This window comes from Salmo salar, chromosome ssa01 (genome assembly GCF_905237065.1).
Source record: "Salmo salar chromosome ssa01, Ssal_v3.1, whole genome shotgun sequence".
In the NCBI taxonomy this organism is placed as follows: Eukaryota; Metazoa; Chordata; class Actinopteri; order Salmoniformes; family Salmonidae; genus Salmo; species Salmo salar.
In genome coordinates, this window is record NC_059442.1 from 141,351,837 (window position 1) to 141,371,244 (window position 19,408).

At 43.5% G+C, this 19,408-nt stretch overlaps 2 protein-coding genes across 3 annotated transcripts; one reads left to right on the forward strand and one right to left on the reverse strand.

Moving 5' to 3' along the window:
- Positions 1 to 4,198: 4,198 nt before the first annotated feature.
- LOC106567149 (endoplasmic reticulum chaperone BiP) lies at positions 4,199 to 8,890 on the reverse strand. Its single transcript, XM_014136127.2, has 8 exons — positions 8,677 to 8,890; positions 7,272 to 7,452; positions 6,896 to 7,127; positions 6,510 to 6,760; positions 5,999 to 6,389; positions 5,626 to 5,860; positions 5,277 to 5,444; positions 4,199 to 5,163 (listed from the first exon to the last, which is right to left on the reverse strand). Exons 2-8 carry the CDS (start codon positions 7,382 to 7,384, stop codon positions 4,604 to 4,606), a joined length of 1,950 nt encoding a protein of 649 aa, XP_013991602.1. The 5' UTR covers positions 7,385 to 7,452; positions 8,677 to 8,890; the 3' UTR covers positions 4,199 to 4,603.
- Positions 8,891 to 10,847: 1,957 nt separating this feature from the next.
- Positions 10,848 to 19,321, forward strand: haus4 (HAUS augmin-like complex, subunit 4). Of its 2 annotated transcripts, none has more exons than XM_014136101.2 (9): positions 10,848 to 11,280; positions 11,537 to 11,676; positions 12,461 to 12,592; positions 13,729 to 13,869; positions 14,330 to 14,426; positions 16,249 to 16,394; positions 16,476 to 16,606; positions 16,756 to 16,824; positions 18,487 to 19,321. In XM_014136101.2, the coding sequence occupies exons 1-9, from the start codon at positions 11,214 to 11,216 to the stop codon at positions 18,668 to 18,670; spliced, it is 1,107 nt and encodes a 368-aa protein (XP_013991576.1). In that variant the 5' UTR covers positions 10,848 to 11,213; the 3' UTR covers positions 18,671 to 19,321. The 2 variants fall into 2 exon arrangements, with proteins under 2 accessions (XP_013991576.1, XP_013991585.1); XM_014136110.2 differs by having other exon boundaries at positions 10,848 to 11,188.
- Positions 19,322 to 19,408: the final 87 nt, after the last annotated feature.

The window sequence follows — 19,408 nt, forward strand, 5'->3', positions numbered from 1 at the left end:
TCCATTAGAAGCAACGAGGAGCAGCTGCTTCCAATTGAAGGTCCACCCAATAAACATCACATAGAAAGACATACTAGAACTAACATAGAAATAGACTAACAAAGAACATAGCCCAACAAACCCCGAAACACTCAAAACAAATACCCCCTGCCACGTCCTGACCAAACTACAATAACAAATAACCCCTTATACTGGTCAGGACGTGACACCGTGGAAGGGTGTGAAGGTGAAAGGGATGCCACCCTGTCCCAGGACGTTTCACACTAACTCAGCCAGCGTGGGGGACAGACTGTTTGTCTTCTCTGGAGGGGACTCAGTTGCCACACCTACAGTTGGAAGTTTACATACACTTAGGTTGGAGTCATTAAAACTTGTTTTTCAACCACTCCACACATTTCTTGTTAACAAACTATAGTTTTGGCAAGTCGTTTAGGACATCTACTTTGTGCATGACAAGTAATTTTTCCAACAATTGTTTACAGACAGATTATTTCACAATTATCACAATTCCAGTGGGTCAGAAGTTTACATACCCTAAGTTGACCGTGCCTTTAAAGAGCTTGGAAAATTCCAGAAAAGAATGTCATGGCTTTAGATGCTTCTGCTAGGCTAATTGACATAATTTGAGTCAATTGGAGGTGTACCTGTGGATGTATTTCAAGGCCTACCTTCAAATTCAGTGCCTCGTTGCTTGACATCATGGAAAAATCAAAAGAAATCAGTCAAGACCTCAGAAAAAAAATGTAGACCACAAGTCTGGTTCATCCTTGGGAGCAATTTCCAAACGCCTGAAGGTACCACGTTCATCTGTACAAACAATAGTGCGCAAGTATAAACACCATGGGACCACGCAGACGTCATACCGCTCAGGAAGGAGACGTGTTCTGTCTCCTAGAGATGAACGTACTTTGGTGCGAAAAATCAATCCAAGAACAACAGCAAAGGACCCTGTGAAGATACTGGAGGAAACAGGTACAAATGAGTCCTATATCAACATAACCTGAAAGGCCACTCAACAAGGAAGAAGCCACTGCTCCAAAACCGCCATAAAAAAGCCAGACTACGGTTTGCAACTGCACATGTGGACAAAGATAGTACTTTTTGGAGAAATGTCCTCTGGTCTGATAAAACAAAAATAGAACTGTTCAGCCATAATGACCATCGTTATGTTTGGAGGAAAAAAGGAAATAGCTTGCAAGCCGAAGAACACCATCCCAACCGTGAAGCACGGGAGTGGCAGCATCATGTTGTGGGGGTGCTTTGCTGCAGGAGGGACTGGTGCACTTCACAAAATAGATGGTATCATGAGGCAGGAAAAGTATGTGTATATATTGAAGCAACATTTGAAGACATCAGTCAGGAAGTTAAAGCTTGGTCGAAAATGGGTCTTCAATGACCCCAAGCATACTTCCAAAGTTGTGGCAAAATGGCTTAAGGACAACAAAGTCAAGCTATTGGAGTGGCCGTCACAAAGCCCTGACCTCAATCCTTTTGAAAATTTGTGGGCAGAACTGAAAAAGCGTGTGCGAGCAAGGACGTCTACAAACCTGATTCAGTTACACCAGCTCTGTCAGGAGGAATGGGCCAAAATTCACCCAACTTATTGTGGGAAGCTTGGGGAAGGCTACCCAAAACGTTTGACCCAAGTTTAACAGTTTAAAGGCAATGCTACCAAATACTAATGGAGTGTATGTAAACTTCTGACCCACTGGGAATGTGATGAAATAAAATCTGAAATAAATCACTCTATTATTCTTATTTCACATTCTTAAAATAAAGTGGTGATCCTAACGAATTTTACTAGGATTAAATGTCAGGAATTGTGAAAAACTGAGTTTAAATGTGTTTAGCTAAGGTGTATGTAAACTTCCGACTTCAACTGTATCTCAACCCCAAGCCTCACATCTTTGACACAAGTTGGATGTAAATTAATAATTCTGCCAATACAACACATTTACACAGTCGTCACAGAAGAACCAGTCCAAATGTGTATCAAAGGCTCAGTAGTACAGAGGCAACCAGCTGGTGGGCCCCCCATTTTCAAATCTTTCAGAAAGTACCTACTGAATATGGCTGTAGGAGGAGTTATGTAGTGTTTTCCTCTCTGTTTGTAGTTTCCTGCACCTGCTCTCAGCCAGACATAGGGCAGACATGCTCTACTAGACCTGGCCACTTGGTGGGAGCAGTGAGTTCCAAACTCTATATCCATGGAGGCATGGCAGGAGAGAAGCTCCACAGCAACGTGTACTCTGGATACCAGTAAGTATTCAACAGTCATACATACACATGAAGAACTTGGTCTTGCTGTAGTTATTATATTGTGTCCTCTGTTGAAATGTATAATTCTATGTTGGGCATGAGAAGTGTTACGGCTGGTCCTGTTAACTACTGCCTTTGGTTGCTATACTTCCTCTAGGCAGTATGATGTGGGAGAAGGTCCAAGCTAATGGAGATATCCTCCCAGGGGTGGCTACCCATTCAGCTGTAGCCCTGCGAAAAAACATCTACATCTTTGGAGGGATGACCTCAGAAGGGGACAGCAACGCAATGTCCAGATTTCAGTGTGTTGAGGCTAACAATATCTACTCTAGAATGTGTAATTAATGTGGTTATTCTTTGAGGCAATAATAATAATACAAGTAACGTCATTGATGCATGTATCTTATGGAGATAACATTATTGCTTTAAATAATGTATTTTGTAATACTGATGCACCTTGAGTACTTTGTTAAACTCTTCCCATCCTGTGCAGACAAAAAGGCGCTGGACCCTACTGAGGTTTGAAGGGGACCTGACACCCAACAGACTGGACCACTCCATGTGTGTACTGCCCTAGAGAGTGAGGCCTGAGGGCAGCAGTGGAGGGGGCCCAGAGCTCCCCAGCATCAGAGACACTAGAGCTGCCCTTTATGTTTGGAGGGATGGCCACTCAGGGGGTCATACACAGTGACTGTGTTGTAACTCCTAACATGACCTAGATACTGCTCTGGAAAATGCTGTGTATGTAGAAATAATGAATGGCCAATAATTATTTTGCTTAACATTGTGCTTCATTCAACATGGACTTTAAAAAAACATTCCCACATTTTTCTAGAGCCACTGAACACACTGATTGGCACGTGTGTTTTTCTGTTGCATTAGAAACATCTGGTGTTTCATGGTCAATTCCACATATGCTTAATGAGCATTGCCATGACGCAAAAGCCCATTTCACTTACTGAAATCTAATTAATTTTGGCGTTTGTGCCGAGGATGTTTTAGTTGCGCAATTTTACATCCAAAAGGTGTTTGGTGCAGTTTTTCTCAAATAAAATGCGTGACATGTCATGTAAACAAAGTCAGGCAGGTCTGTCTCTCTGTCTATTGAATAGAGTGCGTTCCCCCCATGTTAGTGGGCAAATGGACATCGTCAAATCAAAACTCAACCTCAATTTACACGCTTACATTCCAAACTCCATTTGACAAGCCTGACAAATTCCTATTTAAACTAGTCAATTTTGACACTAGAATAACTGATTCATGCCATATAGTTTTCATAGGGATTCATTGCTTTTTAAAGGCAGTCCCTCTAAAACACAGCCAACCCTAGGCATAAGCTGCACATCCAATGACATGATCAGATGTTGGTTCAGTGCTAAGAGTACAGCTTAGTTTATACCCTACGTACATAACTGCAAGTAGCTATGCATATGTGCAGGTGTGTGACTCAAGATCGCCATGTTGCGTTGCTAGGGTGTAAGTTATAAAAAGTAAGCACCTGCTGGGTGTCCACAAGTGGCAATTCAATAAAGAAGCAATCGGGAAATTAACTGATGTTCTGTGGTCAGAGGTGACAGACAGACCTGCTGCACACAGCCAATGTTACTTATGGACAGTTACAAATGTGGTGGCTGCTTATTTGTCCCATTTTACACATGTATAGGTGTGTATAACCACACAAATGCGAATTAGAAATGTGTCTTTTGCATATCCTAACCCACTCACCCTCAGAAGGGTCACAGCCAGGACCTGCCATCACGACCCTGGAGCAATTCGAGGTAACAGCCTTGCACAGGGGCTGTCTTCTCACCTTCGCTCAGGTATTTGAACTAGCAACCTTTTGATTGCTGGCCCAACGCACCAACAACTAGGCTACCTCCTGCAGGATTACAGGTTTGTGGTCATGTGTATATTGATGCAGATGAAGAGGCAAAGGAAAGACGTTTATATCCAACATTTATTATTTCAGTGTCTTAACAGTAGAAAGGCATTTCTACAAAGACCAGATTCAATAAATAACTTGTTCCCAAGCAATGTTAACATGTCAGTTAGCGTGTCACCCAGAACCACCCAACCCCTTCCCCTAGAGAACCCCTTTTCAAACTGCCTGAGAACAGCAGCGAGCCTCGAATCCAGGCGGACTATACCTCCGCCACACAGCGAAGAGAACATCTCACTTCTAAACAATATTTCAGAAGTCTTTCCAGCAGATTCATCATGGTTGTGTTTCCTCTCACCATTTAAGTCCAATATGTACATCTGTGCCTCTACCAGAGAGGCGAGGGGCAATAGAACAGAAAGCAGAGAGTTGCTCATGTAGGCTGTAGAGACCCTCAAGACAGCCTTACAACTCGTCCTTTTCATCCTGATCTCCCTCGGTAGGGTGACCGCCTGCACTTCCGTAAAGCTTGCTGATGATGGGCTGCACCACCTCTTCCAGCTCCTTCTTCTTGGCCTGGAAGTCCTCCAACTCAGCATCTTGGTGAGACTCCATCCACTCAATCTTCTCCTCTACTGCTTTCTCTATGGCTTCCTTGTCCTCGGGAGAGAGCTTGCCGCCCAGCTTCTCCTTGTCACCGATCTGATTCTTGAGCGAGTAGGCGTAGCTTTCAAGCTCATTGCGGGCATCGATGCGCTCCTTCAACTTCTTGTCCTCATCGGCAAAGCGTTCTGCGTCGTTGACCATCCGCTCAATGTCCTCAGGCGTCAGACGATTCTGGTCGTTGGTGATGGTAATCTTGTTCTTGTTGCCCGTTCCCTTGTCCTCGGCTGTGACGCGCAAGATGCCATTGACGTCAATCTCAAAGGTGACCTCGATCTGGGGCACACCCCGGGGTGCGGGGGGGATGCCAGTCAGGTCGAAGGTTCCCAGCAGGTGGTTGTCTTTGGTCAGGGGACGCTCACCTGGAGGAAGAGGGAAGTAGAAAATTAGAACCAGAGCCAAAGTAGTATAAAAATGCCACGCAATCGTAAGTGGATGTAGCTACAATGGGCAGTGATGAATCAAATGCATTTACCCTCGTAAACTTTGATGGTGACGGTGGGCTGGTTGTCAGAGGCAGTGGAGAAGATCTGGGACTTCTTGGTTGGTACCACAGTGTTTCTGGGGATCAGCTTGGTCATGACTCCTCCCACAGTCTCAATACCCAGGGTCAGGGGGCACACATCCAGAAGAACAATGTCACCTGATGGACAGTAAACCATTAGTTGTGATATAAAATGTAGCTGCTATGATATACATAATTGAACCTGCATCTAGCCTACATTTCCTTATGTAAAAATAAAGAATGAAATGTGAAGATACCTCTGCCTAAACTGAGCATAGTGTATGAAGTGCATGGCATTAGCACATTGACAAAGACCCACGTGTGTCCTCTCCAGACAGCACTCCAGCCTGCACGGCAGCGCCGTAGGCCACAGCCTCGTCAGGGTTGATGCCCCTGGAGGGCTCCTTGCCATTGAAAAACTCCTTCACCAGCTGCTGGACCTTCGGGATACGAGTGGAGCCGCCCACCAGGACGATCTCATCAATGTCGGACTTCTTCAGGTCAGAGTCCTCCATCACCTTCTGCACAGGCTTCATGGTGGAACGGAACAGGTCCTGAAAGACAAAATGGCAAATGAATGAAGTTCAATTAAGTGGAAGATGAATGTGATCATTTGAGTTGGATATTCCAATGTCAGTGGGCCAGCAGTGTCTTGACTGTTGTACGTGATGTCACTAAGAGGACCAACTCACCATGTTGAGCTCCTCAAACTTAGCACGGGTCAGGGTCTCTGAGAAGTCCTCTCCATCGAAGAAGGACTCGATCTCAATGCGGGCCTGGTGCTGAGCAGACAGGCCTCTCTTGGCCTTCTCCACCTCACGACGCAGCTTCTGCACAGCACGGTTATCCTTGCGCACGTCCTTGCCGGTCTTCTTCTTGTACAGCTTGATGAAGTGCTCCATAACACGCTGGTCAAAGTCCTCTCCTCCCAGGTGGGTATCTCCATTGGTGGCCACCACCTCAAACACACCATTGTCGATGGTCAGGAGAGACACGTCAAAGGTACCGCCACCCAGGTCGAACACCAGGATGTTCTTCTCACCGTCCTTCTTGTCCAGGCCGTAGGCGATAGCCGCTGCGGTTCTGGAATAGAGAGGGGAACAGATGTTAGCATGGTCTTGGCAAATATTGAGTGATTTAAAGAAATATTGGACTAGTCAGTGTAATGTTAATTCAGTTCCTGCATTGTGAAGATGCACTTACGGCTCATTGATGATCCTCGTGATATTTAAGCCAGCGATGAATCCAGCATCCTTGGTGGCCCGACGCTGGGCATCATTGAAGTAGGCGGGTACAGTGACCACAGCATGTGTGACCTTCTTTCCCAGGTAAGCCTCAGCAGTTTCCTTCATCTTGGTGAGAACCATGGCAGAGATCTCCTCTGGAGCAAAGGTCTTCAGCTGACCACCACCAATGTCCACCTGAATGTGGGGCTTGCTCTTCTTCTCGATAACCTAGTGGATTAAAGTAGCTACTGTTAAGCATCTACTCTAAAAACAATATGCACTACTTCAGCATAGTTATATGCTGAATAAGTAGTTATTTGCATAGTTACAGTGTTCAGGCAGGAGTGTGTTTGTTAGGCTCACCTTGAAGGGGAAGTACTTGATGTCATGCTGCACAGCGGAATCGGTCCAGGCGCGGCCAATCAGTCTCTTTGCGTCAAAGACTGTGTTCTCTGGGTTGGAGGTGAGCTGGTTCTTGGCTGCGTCACCGATCAGACGCTCCCCCTCAGCGGTGAAGGCCACATACGATGGGGTGATGCGGTTTCCCTGGTCGTTTGCAATGATCTCAACACGGCCATTCTTGAACACACCAACACTGGAAAAGGAAAGGAGTATGGATGAGAAATAAGCATGGAAAGCATCAACCACCTCACTTCAAGAAATGATAGTCATTTAGCCAAATGATTGAGCATATGAGACTAATGATTAATTTGCCATTCATTACTCAATTAATGCTTACCAGGAATAGGTGGTCCCCAAGTCGATTCCAATCACTGTCCCAACGCTTTCCCTCTTGTCGTCATCGGCAAACACGCTGCCGGTGACCAGCAGAACAACACACAGAAGCCTCATCTCTATTCTGTGTGTTCACGCAAGTCTTTGAATTTCTCCAATCCAAAGTTACATCTAGAATTGGCTTCCTATTTCACAAACAAAGCATCCTTCACTCATGCTGCCAAACATACCCTCGTAAAACCAACCATCCTACCGATCCTCGACGATGTCATTTACAAAATAGCCTCCAATACCCTACTCAATAAATTGGATGCAGTCTATCACAGTGCCATCCGTTTTCTCACCAAAGCCCCATATACTACACACCACTGTGACCTGTACGCTCTCGTTGGCTGGCCCTCGCTTCATACTCGTCGCCAAACCCACTGGCTCCAGGTCATCTACAAGACCCTGCTAGGTAAAGTCTCCCCTTATCTCAGCTCGCTGGTCACCATAGCAGCACCCACCTGTAGCACTCGCTCCAGCAGGTATAGCTCACTGGTCACCCCCAAAGCCAATTCCTCCGTCGGCCACCTCTCCTTCCAGTTCTCTGCTGCCAATGACTGGAACGAACTACAAAAATCTCTAAAACTGGAAACACTTATCTCCCTCACTAGCTTTAAGCACCAGCTGTCAGAGCAGCTCACAGATTACTGCACCTGTACATAGCCCATCTATAATTTAGCCCAAACAACTACCGCTTCCCCTACTGTATTTGTTTAGCTCCTTGCATCCCATTATTTCTACTTTCTTCCACTGCAAATCTACAATTCCAGTGTGTTACTTGCTATATTGTATGTACTTCGCCACCATGGGCTTTTTTGCCTTTACCTCCCTTAGCTCACCTCATTTGCTCACATTGTATATAGACGTATTCTTTCTACTCTATTATTGACTGTTTTACTCCATGTGTAACTCTGTGTTGTTGTATGTGTCAAACTGCTTTGCTTTATCTTGGCCAGGTCGCAATTGTAAATGAGAACTTGTTCTCAACTTGCCTACCTGGTTAAATAAAGGTGAAATAAAATTGGGGTTTTTTTAAGTTAAAAGCTAACGAGTGGTTAACGTTAGATAGCTGCATGATCAATTTGAGACACGGCGTGCACAGCTAACGTTAGTTGGTTAACCATTTTCAACCATACTAGTTGACGGCAGACAGAAGCATATAGAACAGGTGAAGTACTTTTTAACACTCCATGTTTAGCTGTAAGGTTAAGTAAAATACCCCCCCTCTCCATTTAATTTCTGGATAACCTGTTTAATAACTAGCTAACGTTAGTTAGCCACCAGGAAAGTGGCCCAAAAACAGGCTCCCGGAATTTCTTTTTTTTTAAGTCTTCATTCTTAGCCAAAAAGTTAAATTTACATACCTTTACAAAGAAACTCTATGGCGTCTTATTTCCAGATTAAGTTCTTCAAATATGTCCACTTTATGATTGTGAGTCGGTAAAATTACGTTCAATGAAAGGTGCTCTCCGTTTATAAGCTGTCACTTCTTAACCATTGTGGTGGCTTCCCATTGGTCAGACAGCAGTTCGTTGGAAGGCGTTCATTGGCAGCACCAGGCATGCTGGCCTCTGCTGATTTGCACATGTTTGGTTTACTGTACGATGCTGATAGGCTACCTGTCAATGTCTCAAACCCCAATTATGTGAATGCCGGTGTCGTACACTGAAATGTAGTTGGTGCATTGAAATGTCTGTCTTTTGGGGGGCATTTTCCAATTTCAGGACCACTGTAATCTAGTGTGTACTACAATACAGTAGGCCCAAGCCTAATAATATATGTGTAGGGGAAGTAGTGAAACTAGTTCCACGTTGTGAATTGTAAAACATGATGGTAAAGTGGTGGTAATACATTATAATTACCATGTTATTACAATAGAAGTGGTGACTAACCATTCTGAGCAAAAGCTACATGATCTGACTGTAGCTGTGTAAAAAAGTCAGTGAGTAAGCCATAGAAGGTATAAAGGAGTAAGCCTAAGGCAATCAAAGTTAGTTGTTACATCAGCTAAATTGTACATTAGTTACATCAGCTTAATTGCAAGTGTGTGGACAGGAATTACCACAATAGCAAGGCTTTACTCATAGCCCCTAACCCCTAATATGTTGCAATGGTTTATGCATAACATGAGACATACTCTGAAGTAGATGTACGCTCTTGTGAGAATGGTTATATCATTCCTGGAAAGTTATTGTTATTGTTACATCCGATCACTGTACATTAGTTACACCATGGGAATATTCATGTGTAACCTTTATTTAACTAGGCAAGTCAGTTAAGAACAAATTCTTATTTACAATGACGGCCTACACCGGCCAAACCCGGACGACCTGGGCCAATTGTGTGCCGCCCTATGGGACTTCCAATCACGGCTGGTTGAGATACAGCCTGGATTTGAACCAGGGTGTCTGTTGTGAGGACTCTAGCACTGAGATGCAGTGGCTTAGACCGCTGCACCACTCTGGAGCCCCACAATATTTTAAAGATATATCCTAACTCCATATGTTGCAATAGTTTTTGAATGAGAAATAGTCAGAATTATGCCCACCAGTATATTTGCTGTTTTGAAAATACATATTTTGCTTTGTGGCTGTCTTTCTGCACACCAATGCACACACATTCTATATTAATTATTTTGTGATGTACTTTTGTTTATGATGATCAGACATGGGACTGTAATATGTGTTGTTATTATTGTTATATTGTCACTTCCAACTTCCAACCAACAGCTTCAATGTGTCAAGGAGTAGGCTAGTGCCAGGCCAGCTCAGTGAGAGAACAAAAATAGTTACAAACGTATCAGTGTAGGTTCCGTCCCTCTCTTCGCCCCAACCTGGGCTCGAACCAGGGACCCTTGCACACATCAACAACTGACACCCCAAGAAACATCGTTACCCATCGCGCCACAAAAGCCGCGGCCCTTGCAACGCAAGGGGCAACCCTACTTCAAGTCTCAGAGCGAGTGACGTCACCGATTGAAACGCTATTAGCGCGCACCACCGCTAACTAACTAGCCATTTCACATCGGTTACACTCACCCCCCCTTTGACCTCCTCCTTTTCCGCAGCAACCAATGATCCGGGTCAACAGCATCAATGTAACAGTGTAGGTTCCGTCCCTCTCTTCGCCCCAACTAACTAACTAGCCATTTCACATCGGTTACATCAGCTCACTAGCCCAAGGCCTGCAGTTGGCGATACTGAGTCGAAGATGAAACGACTCAATATCGCCATTGCCGGCCTTGGGGCTATCACTTCGTGAAGTTTAATGGCCCATACAGTACAACATAAGCTGATAACTGACTGAGCCAAACTAATCCACATGTGATTTAAGATGAAACAATGTGCCATGTTTCTGTATCTGTTCTGGAAAGAAGATGATCATATCTGATAAAAATGTAACCCCTGAGGTGTATATGAACGTAACTAGAGGTGGGTCGGCTCCACTGAAGTATTATCAGAACTGTGGGCTGCTGTTATGATTTGCCTTCCTGTTTTACCCTGAATGCCTTGTGGCATTAACCAATCAGATGACTGTTTGCACAGAAGCGCGGGAGCTGGAGAAGGAAGTTGCTAGCTCAGCTCAGTCAATTGTTATTTGCATCCAAGTTTGGTCGCCAACGATTTTAGTTTGTTTTGTCAATATGTTCTGCTACAGCCTGTGTAAACAACCGTTACAATCTGATTAACATTAGCTATCTTCTGTTGTGTTGCAACGAACCAGATGACGACTAGCTAACGTTATCAACATAAGACAGCTAGCTAAATTAGCTAGCTTGCTAGGCTAGTTTGTGTGCTTTTGATAACGGTAGACCGGTATCATATACTTTTTTTTATTAGCATCTTACGTTTATCCAGGAGCGTCTTTGTATGTCAGGTGAGGAGGGGTCTTTGGTCAAGTGATGTCCACGTATGATGATTCTGCGAGTGTTCCATCACTGGGAAAAGCAGACGACTTGCATCAACAAGGTTTTCCATCTTGCAATCAGCCTGCAATAAAGACAAGTGAAAGTGTCATAGCTATGTTTTAGCCTATTTCTGATGTTCTCGTTATTGTTAGTAACTAGATTAACACACAGTAGTGTATATCGCCTACTTTTTAACTGTTGAGTCAATTCTTTTTGTTTTGGTAATTTGAGAAGTATGGTAGTGTCATCCTGGAGGTAGCATACATCAAACCATAATCATTATGCATGTTTTCACCTGTAACAACTTTGTATTTCAGTCCTTGCCTCATTCCCACTGTGTCAGCTGACAGAAGAAGACCTGACCCAGCATCCTCTATTCTGCAAGCTCCTGGCAACGCTGTCACAGCATGTGGACCGCACTGGCCTTACTGTCACACTGAAGAAAGAGCTGGAGAAGGTACTACACAGACACACACACGACTTATCATCAATAAATGTGGCCTCCCGAGTGGTGCAGTGGTCTAAGACACTGCGTCGTAGCTGTGCCACTAGAGATTCTGGGTTCGAATCCTGGCGGCCATGACCGGGAGACTCATGGGGCGGGGCACAATTGGCCCAGCGTCGTCCAGGTTAGGCCGGCCGGGATGTCCTTGTCCCATCGCGCACTAGCGACTCCTGTGGCGGGCCGGGCGCAGTGCACGCTGACACGTTGCCAGGTCCACAGTATTTCCTCCGACACATTGGTGCGGCTGGCTTCCGGGTTAGGTGGGCATTGTGTCAAGAAGCAGTGCGGCTTGGTTGGGTTGTGTTTCGGAGGACGCACGGCTCTCGACCTTCGCCTCTCCCGATTCCGTACGAGAGTTGCAGCGATGAGACAAGACTGTAACTACCAATTGGATACCAAGAAATTCGAGAGAAAAAGGGGTAAAAGTAATGAGAGAATAATATTTAAACAAGTGCTTGGCTCAGGCTCACATTTACATTTTAGTCATTTATATTTTTTTGTAATTTTTTTTTTTTTGCTGGTACATCCAAGAGCATTAAATTCTCCATCTCATAATAATACAATTACATTTCTATTACTGTGAGAAATTAGACTTGTGTTATTACACTGTACTGGAGTGTTGTCATTTGAGCTGCCATAGAGTCATTTAAGACCATGTTTTGGACTTGGGACTACTCTGTGAGGGTGCGTGTTGTGGGAATGGCTTTAAATGGCTGAGATTGTTGTTTAAATCCAGGCTGAGAGGGATCTGCAGACACAGAGGCTTAGCTGGCTGTGCTCGGAGAGCATGTACAGGCTACTGCAGGAGATGATCCAGGAGCACTGTGTCAGAAAGCATCACTCCACTGTGGCCCCAGACGACGACACGGTATAATACAGAACAATACTCTTTGCTCAATTGACTCAGCTATACAGAACTCTAGCCTGCTCTATTGTTGTTGCATGTCTAGCAGAGCAGCACACAGTACACTTACTGTAGTAGTATGATCCCTTTAGCTTACACCCATTAATGCAAAATGATATACAGTGCATCCGGAAAGTATTCAGACCCCTTGACTTTTTCCACATTTTGTTATGTTACAACCTTATTCTAAAATTGATTAAATTGTTGTTTTTTTCATCAATCTACACACAATACCCCATAATGTCAAAGCGAAAACCGGTTTAGGAAAGAAGAAAAAAAAATGAAATAACACATTTACATAAGTATTCAGACCCTTGACTCGAGTCTTCTTGGGTATGACGCTACAAGTTTGGCCACCTGTATTTGAGGAGTTTCTCTGCAGATCCTCTTTAGCTCTGTCAGGTTTGATGGGGAGCTTTGCTGCACAGCTATTTTCAGGTTTCTCCAGAGATGTTCAATTGGGTTCAAGTCCGGGCTCTGGCTGGGCCACTCAATGACATTGAGACTTGTCCCAAAGCCACTCCTGCGTTGTCTTGGCTGTGTGCTTAGGGTCGTTGTCCTGTTGGAAGGTGAACCTTTGCCCCAGTCTGAGGTTCTGAGCACTCTGAAGCAGGTTTTCATCAAGGACCTCTCTGTACTTTGCTGTGTCGAGACACAGCTCTGGAAAAGGGTAACCAAAACATTTCTGCAGCATTGAAGGCCCCCAAGAACACATTGGCCTCCATCATGCCTGAATACTTATGTAAATGGGATATTTCAGTTTATTGTAAATACATTTGCAAAAATGTCTAAACCTGTTTTTGCTGTGTCAATATTGGGTATTGTGTGTAGATTGATGGGGGGGGGACAATTTAATCCAGTTTAGAGTAAGGCTGTAATGTAACTATGTCGAAAAGTCAAGGGGTCTGAATACTTTCCAAATGCACTGTAACTAAGATGTTCATTATTGAAGTAGTTTAACCACCCAGTGTGACTTTGATTTGATATGGATCATTCAAAGTACTGTATAATTCTAGGATAAATAGACTTTGATTTGAAATTGATCATTCAAAGTACTGTATAATCTTAGAATAAACCTAATTCTGGTTTTCCCCTGGTAGTTCTATGAGACTGTGAAGCAGTGTCTGGTGGTGGCCCAGTGTGTCAGGCAGCTGGACCCGAGTGCCACCGCCAGCCAGGACCAGCCCCCTGTTTTAGGGCTGAGTGCCCAACAGGTGCTCGAGCTGATGCCACAAGAGCAGGTAGGTACTCTTTGTCCGTGAGCCTGATACTTCAACTCTATTAATAATAATTAAGTACGTTTCTATAGCGCTTTCATAGAATCTAAAAGCGATTCAAGAGAAGAAGAAAAACAAGAAATATATCATGAAAGGTCAACCAATAGAGGCCAAGTCTTTGAAAGCTGCATCCTCCGAAGATGGAGAGGGACAGTTAATGGTTCGAGCTGAGACAGCTAGTCAGAGGATGGTAGATGTACCGGCAAGCGCATTGTTTTTTTTTGTTTTCTTTCAAGGTATTATTTAATAATTCCCATCCACCTGCAACAAGTAATCTCAGATATGCGAGTGCTTTTCATATTTAGGTACACTATCACACACACACACTGCTTCTCTACAACTCTGGTAACTGCTCTCACTCCCACACAAACTAAACATGTTTTATGAACTATTTTCTTGGAATGATTCATGTTTCTCTAAACAGGATGTGTGGAAAATGAAACAGCGACTGCCTAGAGAACTAGAAAAGCATCTGAAGAAGAAATGTTTCAGCGTCCTCTCCTACTATCAGCCTGAATGGGGTAAAGAGACAGCAGATTTTTACCAAAACGGAGACATGTAGCCTATATATTCAGTGGGCTCCAAAATTACTGGCACCCGACTGGCAATGTCCAAACAATACTTTAAAAATGTAAACAATATAATTATATAGAGAGACTCAAATTACCAATGTGAGAAATACTGTACTTGATTAATGTGTCAATGGAACCAACCAAAATCATAAAATTATTTAATACAAAATACATTTCACCAAAATCAAGGTTTCATAATTATTGTACCCATTTAGTACTTAGTGCAACCACCTCTGACAAGGATAACAGGATGAGGTCTTTTCCTGTAATGTTAAGGTTAAGGAACATATTTGGAGCGATTTTGGACCATTCCTCTATGCAGATCCTTTCAAGATCCTTCACATTCTTGGGTTTGCGCTTATCAACTGCCCTCTTCAACTCAGCCCACAGGTTTTCGATTGGATTGAGGTCCGGTGACTGAGATGGCCATGGCAGAACATTGATTTTGTCACAGAACCATTTCTGTGTGGATCTTGAGGTATGTTTTGGGTCATTGTCTTGTTGGAAAGTCCACCTACGGCCAAGTCCCAGCCTTCTGGCAGAGGCAACCAGATTGTCAGCCAAAATTGCATGATACTTGGTGGAATTCATTACGCCATCAATCTTAACCACTGCCCGTGGACCTCTGGAATTAAAACAGGCGCGAAACATCACTGACCCACCACCATATTTCACTGTGGGTATGAGGTGCCTCCTTGTATGCATCTCTGTTTCGACGCCAAACATGCCGATGCTGTATCTGACCAAAACGTTCAATTTTGGTCTCATCTGACCAGAGCACCTTCTTCCAGTCATAATTTAAGTGACGTTTGGCAAACTCCAAGTGCTTGCGTCTGTGTCTTGGGGTCAGAAAGGGTTTTCTTCTGGCAACCCTTCCAAAAAGCCTGTGGTTGTGAAGGTGGCGTCTAATGGTGCTTTTTGAAACCTGGTGACCCCAAGACGCCACCAGGGCCTGCAATTCTTTCACAGTGATTCTTGGGGATTTTGTTGCTTTTCTCACCATCCGCCCTATCCTTGGGGGCAAAATGCATTTGCGTCCTCTACCTGTGAGGTTTAACTGTTCCATATCTTTAGAATTTTTTCATAATTGCTCTGACAGTGCTCAGTGGTATATTCAATCGTTTGTGGATCTTGTAGCCATTACCAGATTTATAAAGGTCTACGACCATCTGTCTCTTTTAAACTGCCAGTTCTTTTGTTTTCTTCATGGTGTTGGATGACAAAGGGATATTGCAAGCATGTTACCGAATTTCTATACCCTAGTGAAACGGGAAGTGATGTAATGCCTCAATATAGTTCCTTAAGACTTAGATAAACATAAATAAGTGGAATTTAATTCCTGGTTTAATTTTGGTAGATGTTATTTACAATAATCTTTAAGGGTGCCATTAATTGTGAAACCATGATTTGGAAGACATTGATTTTTAATTAAATCAATAAATGATTTTGGTGGGTTCCATTGAAACATTAATAAAGTATTTCTCACATGTTGGTATTTTGAGTTTCTCTATAATTATATTGTTTATTTTTTAAATATTGTTTGTGCATTGCCAGTCAGGGGTGCCAGTAATTTTGGAGCCCACTGTATATATAGGATCTTACTTCTGACTGTGTGTGAGTGTCTTACTATGTAATGGACACTGACAGGCATTAGCAAATGTGGCAGTATTTATTTAGCTTTATGGCATAATGTGGCAGTTTTTGGCTTTATGGCATAGCAGCTCACCTGTGTGAATTGTGAAACATAACACTCCTCTTCTTTCTTGGACAGAGGATGAGAGTGAAGGGCTGAAGAACATGAAGCTGTCTCGCTTGTCTGGCCTCCTGGAGAGAGAAAAGAAAAAAGCAGAGAGTCTGAAGGAGAAGAGCCGTGATAGTGCCTCCCTGCTGCAAAGGCAGACTCACTGCTACCTCTCTGTAAGACGCTCACCACATGGTTAGATGTATTAGTCTCACATGTTGTGATCTTCACTCACGATCGACGTGTTCTCTCTCCAGGAGCTGTTAGGGTGCATCCAGATTCTCCAGTCCCTGATCCTGGACCACAGGCTGAAAGCCCAGAAAGAGCTGGACAGGAAAAAGATTGATTACTTTGAGGCCAAATGTGAGATCATCATGCAGAAGATCAGGTGCGATAGTCCCCCGTGTTCACGCCTACTGTACACTGGGATCCTTCAAATGCAATTCACCGTGTTAGGAATTCGTTTTTCATGCATGTCAATCAGTAATGTTCAGTCTTCATATATATTTTACATTTCCTTAACTGTCTTCACAACAGAGCTGAGATGTTGGAAATTCAGCTAGATACCTACACAGCAGACACAATATCTGCCCATAAAAAAATAAGGTGAGTCAAATGCTTCCACTGCCCAGCAACTCAATACGTCATTATCATATCAACCACTCTTGGGGATCTCAACACCAGAGGGGTATACTACAAAGCAGGATCAAGGAGTTCGCTTCTGTCTTTTCTAGCATGGCCACATATACTGAACAAAAATATAAACGCAACATGTAAAGTGCTGGTCCCATGTTTAATGAGTTGAAATAAAAGATCCCAGAAATGTTCCATACTCACAAAAAGCTTGTTAGCCTGTTAGTGAGCATTTCTCCTTTGCCAAGATAATCCATCCACCTAACAAGTGTGGCATAGCAAGAAGCTGATTAAACAGCATGATCATTACCCAGGTGCACCAGCCCACTCTAAAATGTGCAGTTTTGTCACACAACACAATGCCACAGATCAAATCAAATTTACTAGTCACATACACGTGTTCAGCATATGTTATTGCGGGTGTAGCGAAATGCTTGTGTCTCAAGTTGACGGAGTGTGCAATTGGCATACTGAATGCAGGAATGTCCACCAAAGCTGTTGCCAGAGAATTGAATGTTCATTTCTCTACCATAAGCTGTCTCCAACGTAGTTTTAGAGAATTTGGCAGTATGTCCAACCAGCTTAACAACCGCAGACAACATGTAACCACGCCTGCCCAGGACCTCCACATCCGGCTTCTTCACCTGTGGGATTGTCTGAGACCAGCCACCCGGACAGCTGATGAAACTGTGGGTTTGCATAACCAAGAATTTCTGCACGAACTGTCAGAAACGTCTCAGGGAAGCTCATCTGCATGCTCGTCGTCCTCACCAGGATCTTGACCTGACTTCAGTTTGGCGTCGTAACCGACTTCAGTGGACAAACGCTCACCTTTGATGGCCACTGGCATGCAATTGTGCTCTTCACGGATGAATCCTGGTTTCAACTGTACTGGGCAGATGGCAGCCAGCGTGTATGGTGTTGTGTGGGTGAGCGGTTTGTTAATTTTGTGAACAGAGTGCCCCATGGTGGCGTGGGGTTATGTTATGGGCATGCATTAGCTACGGACAATGAACGCAATTGCATTTGATCTACTACGGCAATTTTAATGTACAGCGATACCGTGACGAGATCCTGAGGCCCTTGTCGTGCCATTCATCTGCTGCCATCACCACATGTTTCAGCATGATAATGCACGGCCCCATGTCGCAAGGATCTGTAAACAGTTCCTGGAACCTGAAAATGTCCCAGTTCTTTCATGGCCATTCAGCATTTTTGGGATGCTTTGGATGGATGTGTACGACAGTATGTTTGAGTTCCTGCCAATATCCAGAAACTTCACACAACCATCGAAGAGGAGTGAGACAACAGGCCACAATCAACAGCCTGATCAACTCCACGCGAAGGAGATGTTGCGCTGCATGAGGCAAGTGGTGGTCATATCAGATACTGACTGGTTTTCTGATCCACGCCCACACTTTTTGAAAAGCTATCTGTGACCAACAGATGCATATCTGTATTCTCAGTCATGTGAAATCCATAGATTGGAGCCTAATGAATTTATTTCAATTGACTGATTTCGTTGTATGAACTGTAACTCAGTAAAATCTTGAAATTGTTGCATTTTATATTTTTGTTCATTGTAGTTACACCTGCCTCTCATTCAGTCCTTGTTCTTGTGTGTCTTCATTGCAGGGAGAAACTGGAAACGGAGCTGAATGCCTCCCAGTTAGAGAAGCAGTCTGTGGAGTGCAAACTGTCATCCTTTGAGATATTTGGCAAGGAATTTGAGGTTCTAGCTGAGGAATATTCCAGACTGCGTCAGGAGATTGACACCAAGAGTTGGGCTCTGAAGGAATTCTCTCAGCACACGGACTAACTCGGAATTGACATCAGACAGTTCTGTTTCAGAAAAACACAGTTAAGAGTCTTGTCCGGATGTTTTCAAGAGAATTCTCTTCACACTTTTTTGTTGACTAGCTATCTCCATAGTGTAAAATTATGGTTTTGTTTGTTTTTTGTTATAAAATGTATGATTACCTGGTGTTGCCTTGATTGTTGTTCATTTTAATAATCCCACTCTGATATAACATAACAGTAAATTCAGAATCCTACATTTTCTTGTAATTGTTGGCATTTCCTGCCTAAGTTTGCCCACTTTGCTAATGAAGTAATCATTAAAATAATTGGCAACATCAATGGTTTTGTGATGAATAAACCATTTGATTTGATGAAATATGGAGTTGAATTTGTCTTTCTGCCCATAATTTTATTTAAAGTACTCAAATGTTGATCTTGGCTTCATGATACAGTTTCTTCTACTTTTTGTTGAGTTTGGTCACATAATTTCTCAATTTGCAGTAAGTCAGCCAATCAGATGTGCAGACAGACTTATTAGCCACTCCTTTTGCCCCATCTTTCAACCATACAATTTTTCAATTGCTCATCAATCCATGGAACCTTAACAGTTCTTACAGGTGCATGTTTATCTATAATTGGAAGAAGCAATTTAATAAATTCATCAAGTGCAGCATCTGGATGTTTGTTATTAATCACATCAGACCAACATATTTTTAACATAATCCACATGAGTCACGTCAAAAATATTTTGTATGAT

Coding starts and splice junctions, on each gene's coding strand:
- LOC106567149 (XM_014136127.2), bottom strand. CDS start 7,384: ATGAGGCTTCTGTGTGTTGTTCTGCTGGTCACCGGCAGCGTGTTTGCC. Junction 7,128..7,271: donor TTGGGGACCACCTATTCCTG/GTAAGCATTAAT, acceptor TTCCTTTTCCAG/TGTTGGTGTGTTCAAGAATG. Junction 5,861..5,998: donor AGTTTGAGGAGCTCAACATG/GTGAGTTGGTCC, acceptor TTTGTCTTTCAG/GACCTGTTCCGTTCCACCAT.
- haus4 (XM_014136101.2), top strand. CDS start 11,214: ATGTCCACGTATGATGATTCTGCGAGTGTTCCATCACTGGGAAAAGCA. Junction 11,281..11,536: donor AGACGACTTGCATCAACAAG/GTTTTCCATCTT, acceptor TTTGTATTTCAG/TCCTTGCCTCATTCCCACTG. Junction 16,395..16,475: donor AGACTCACTGCTACCTCTCT/GTAAGACGCTCA, acceptor TTCTCTCTCCAG/GAGCTGTTAGGGTGCATCCA.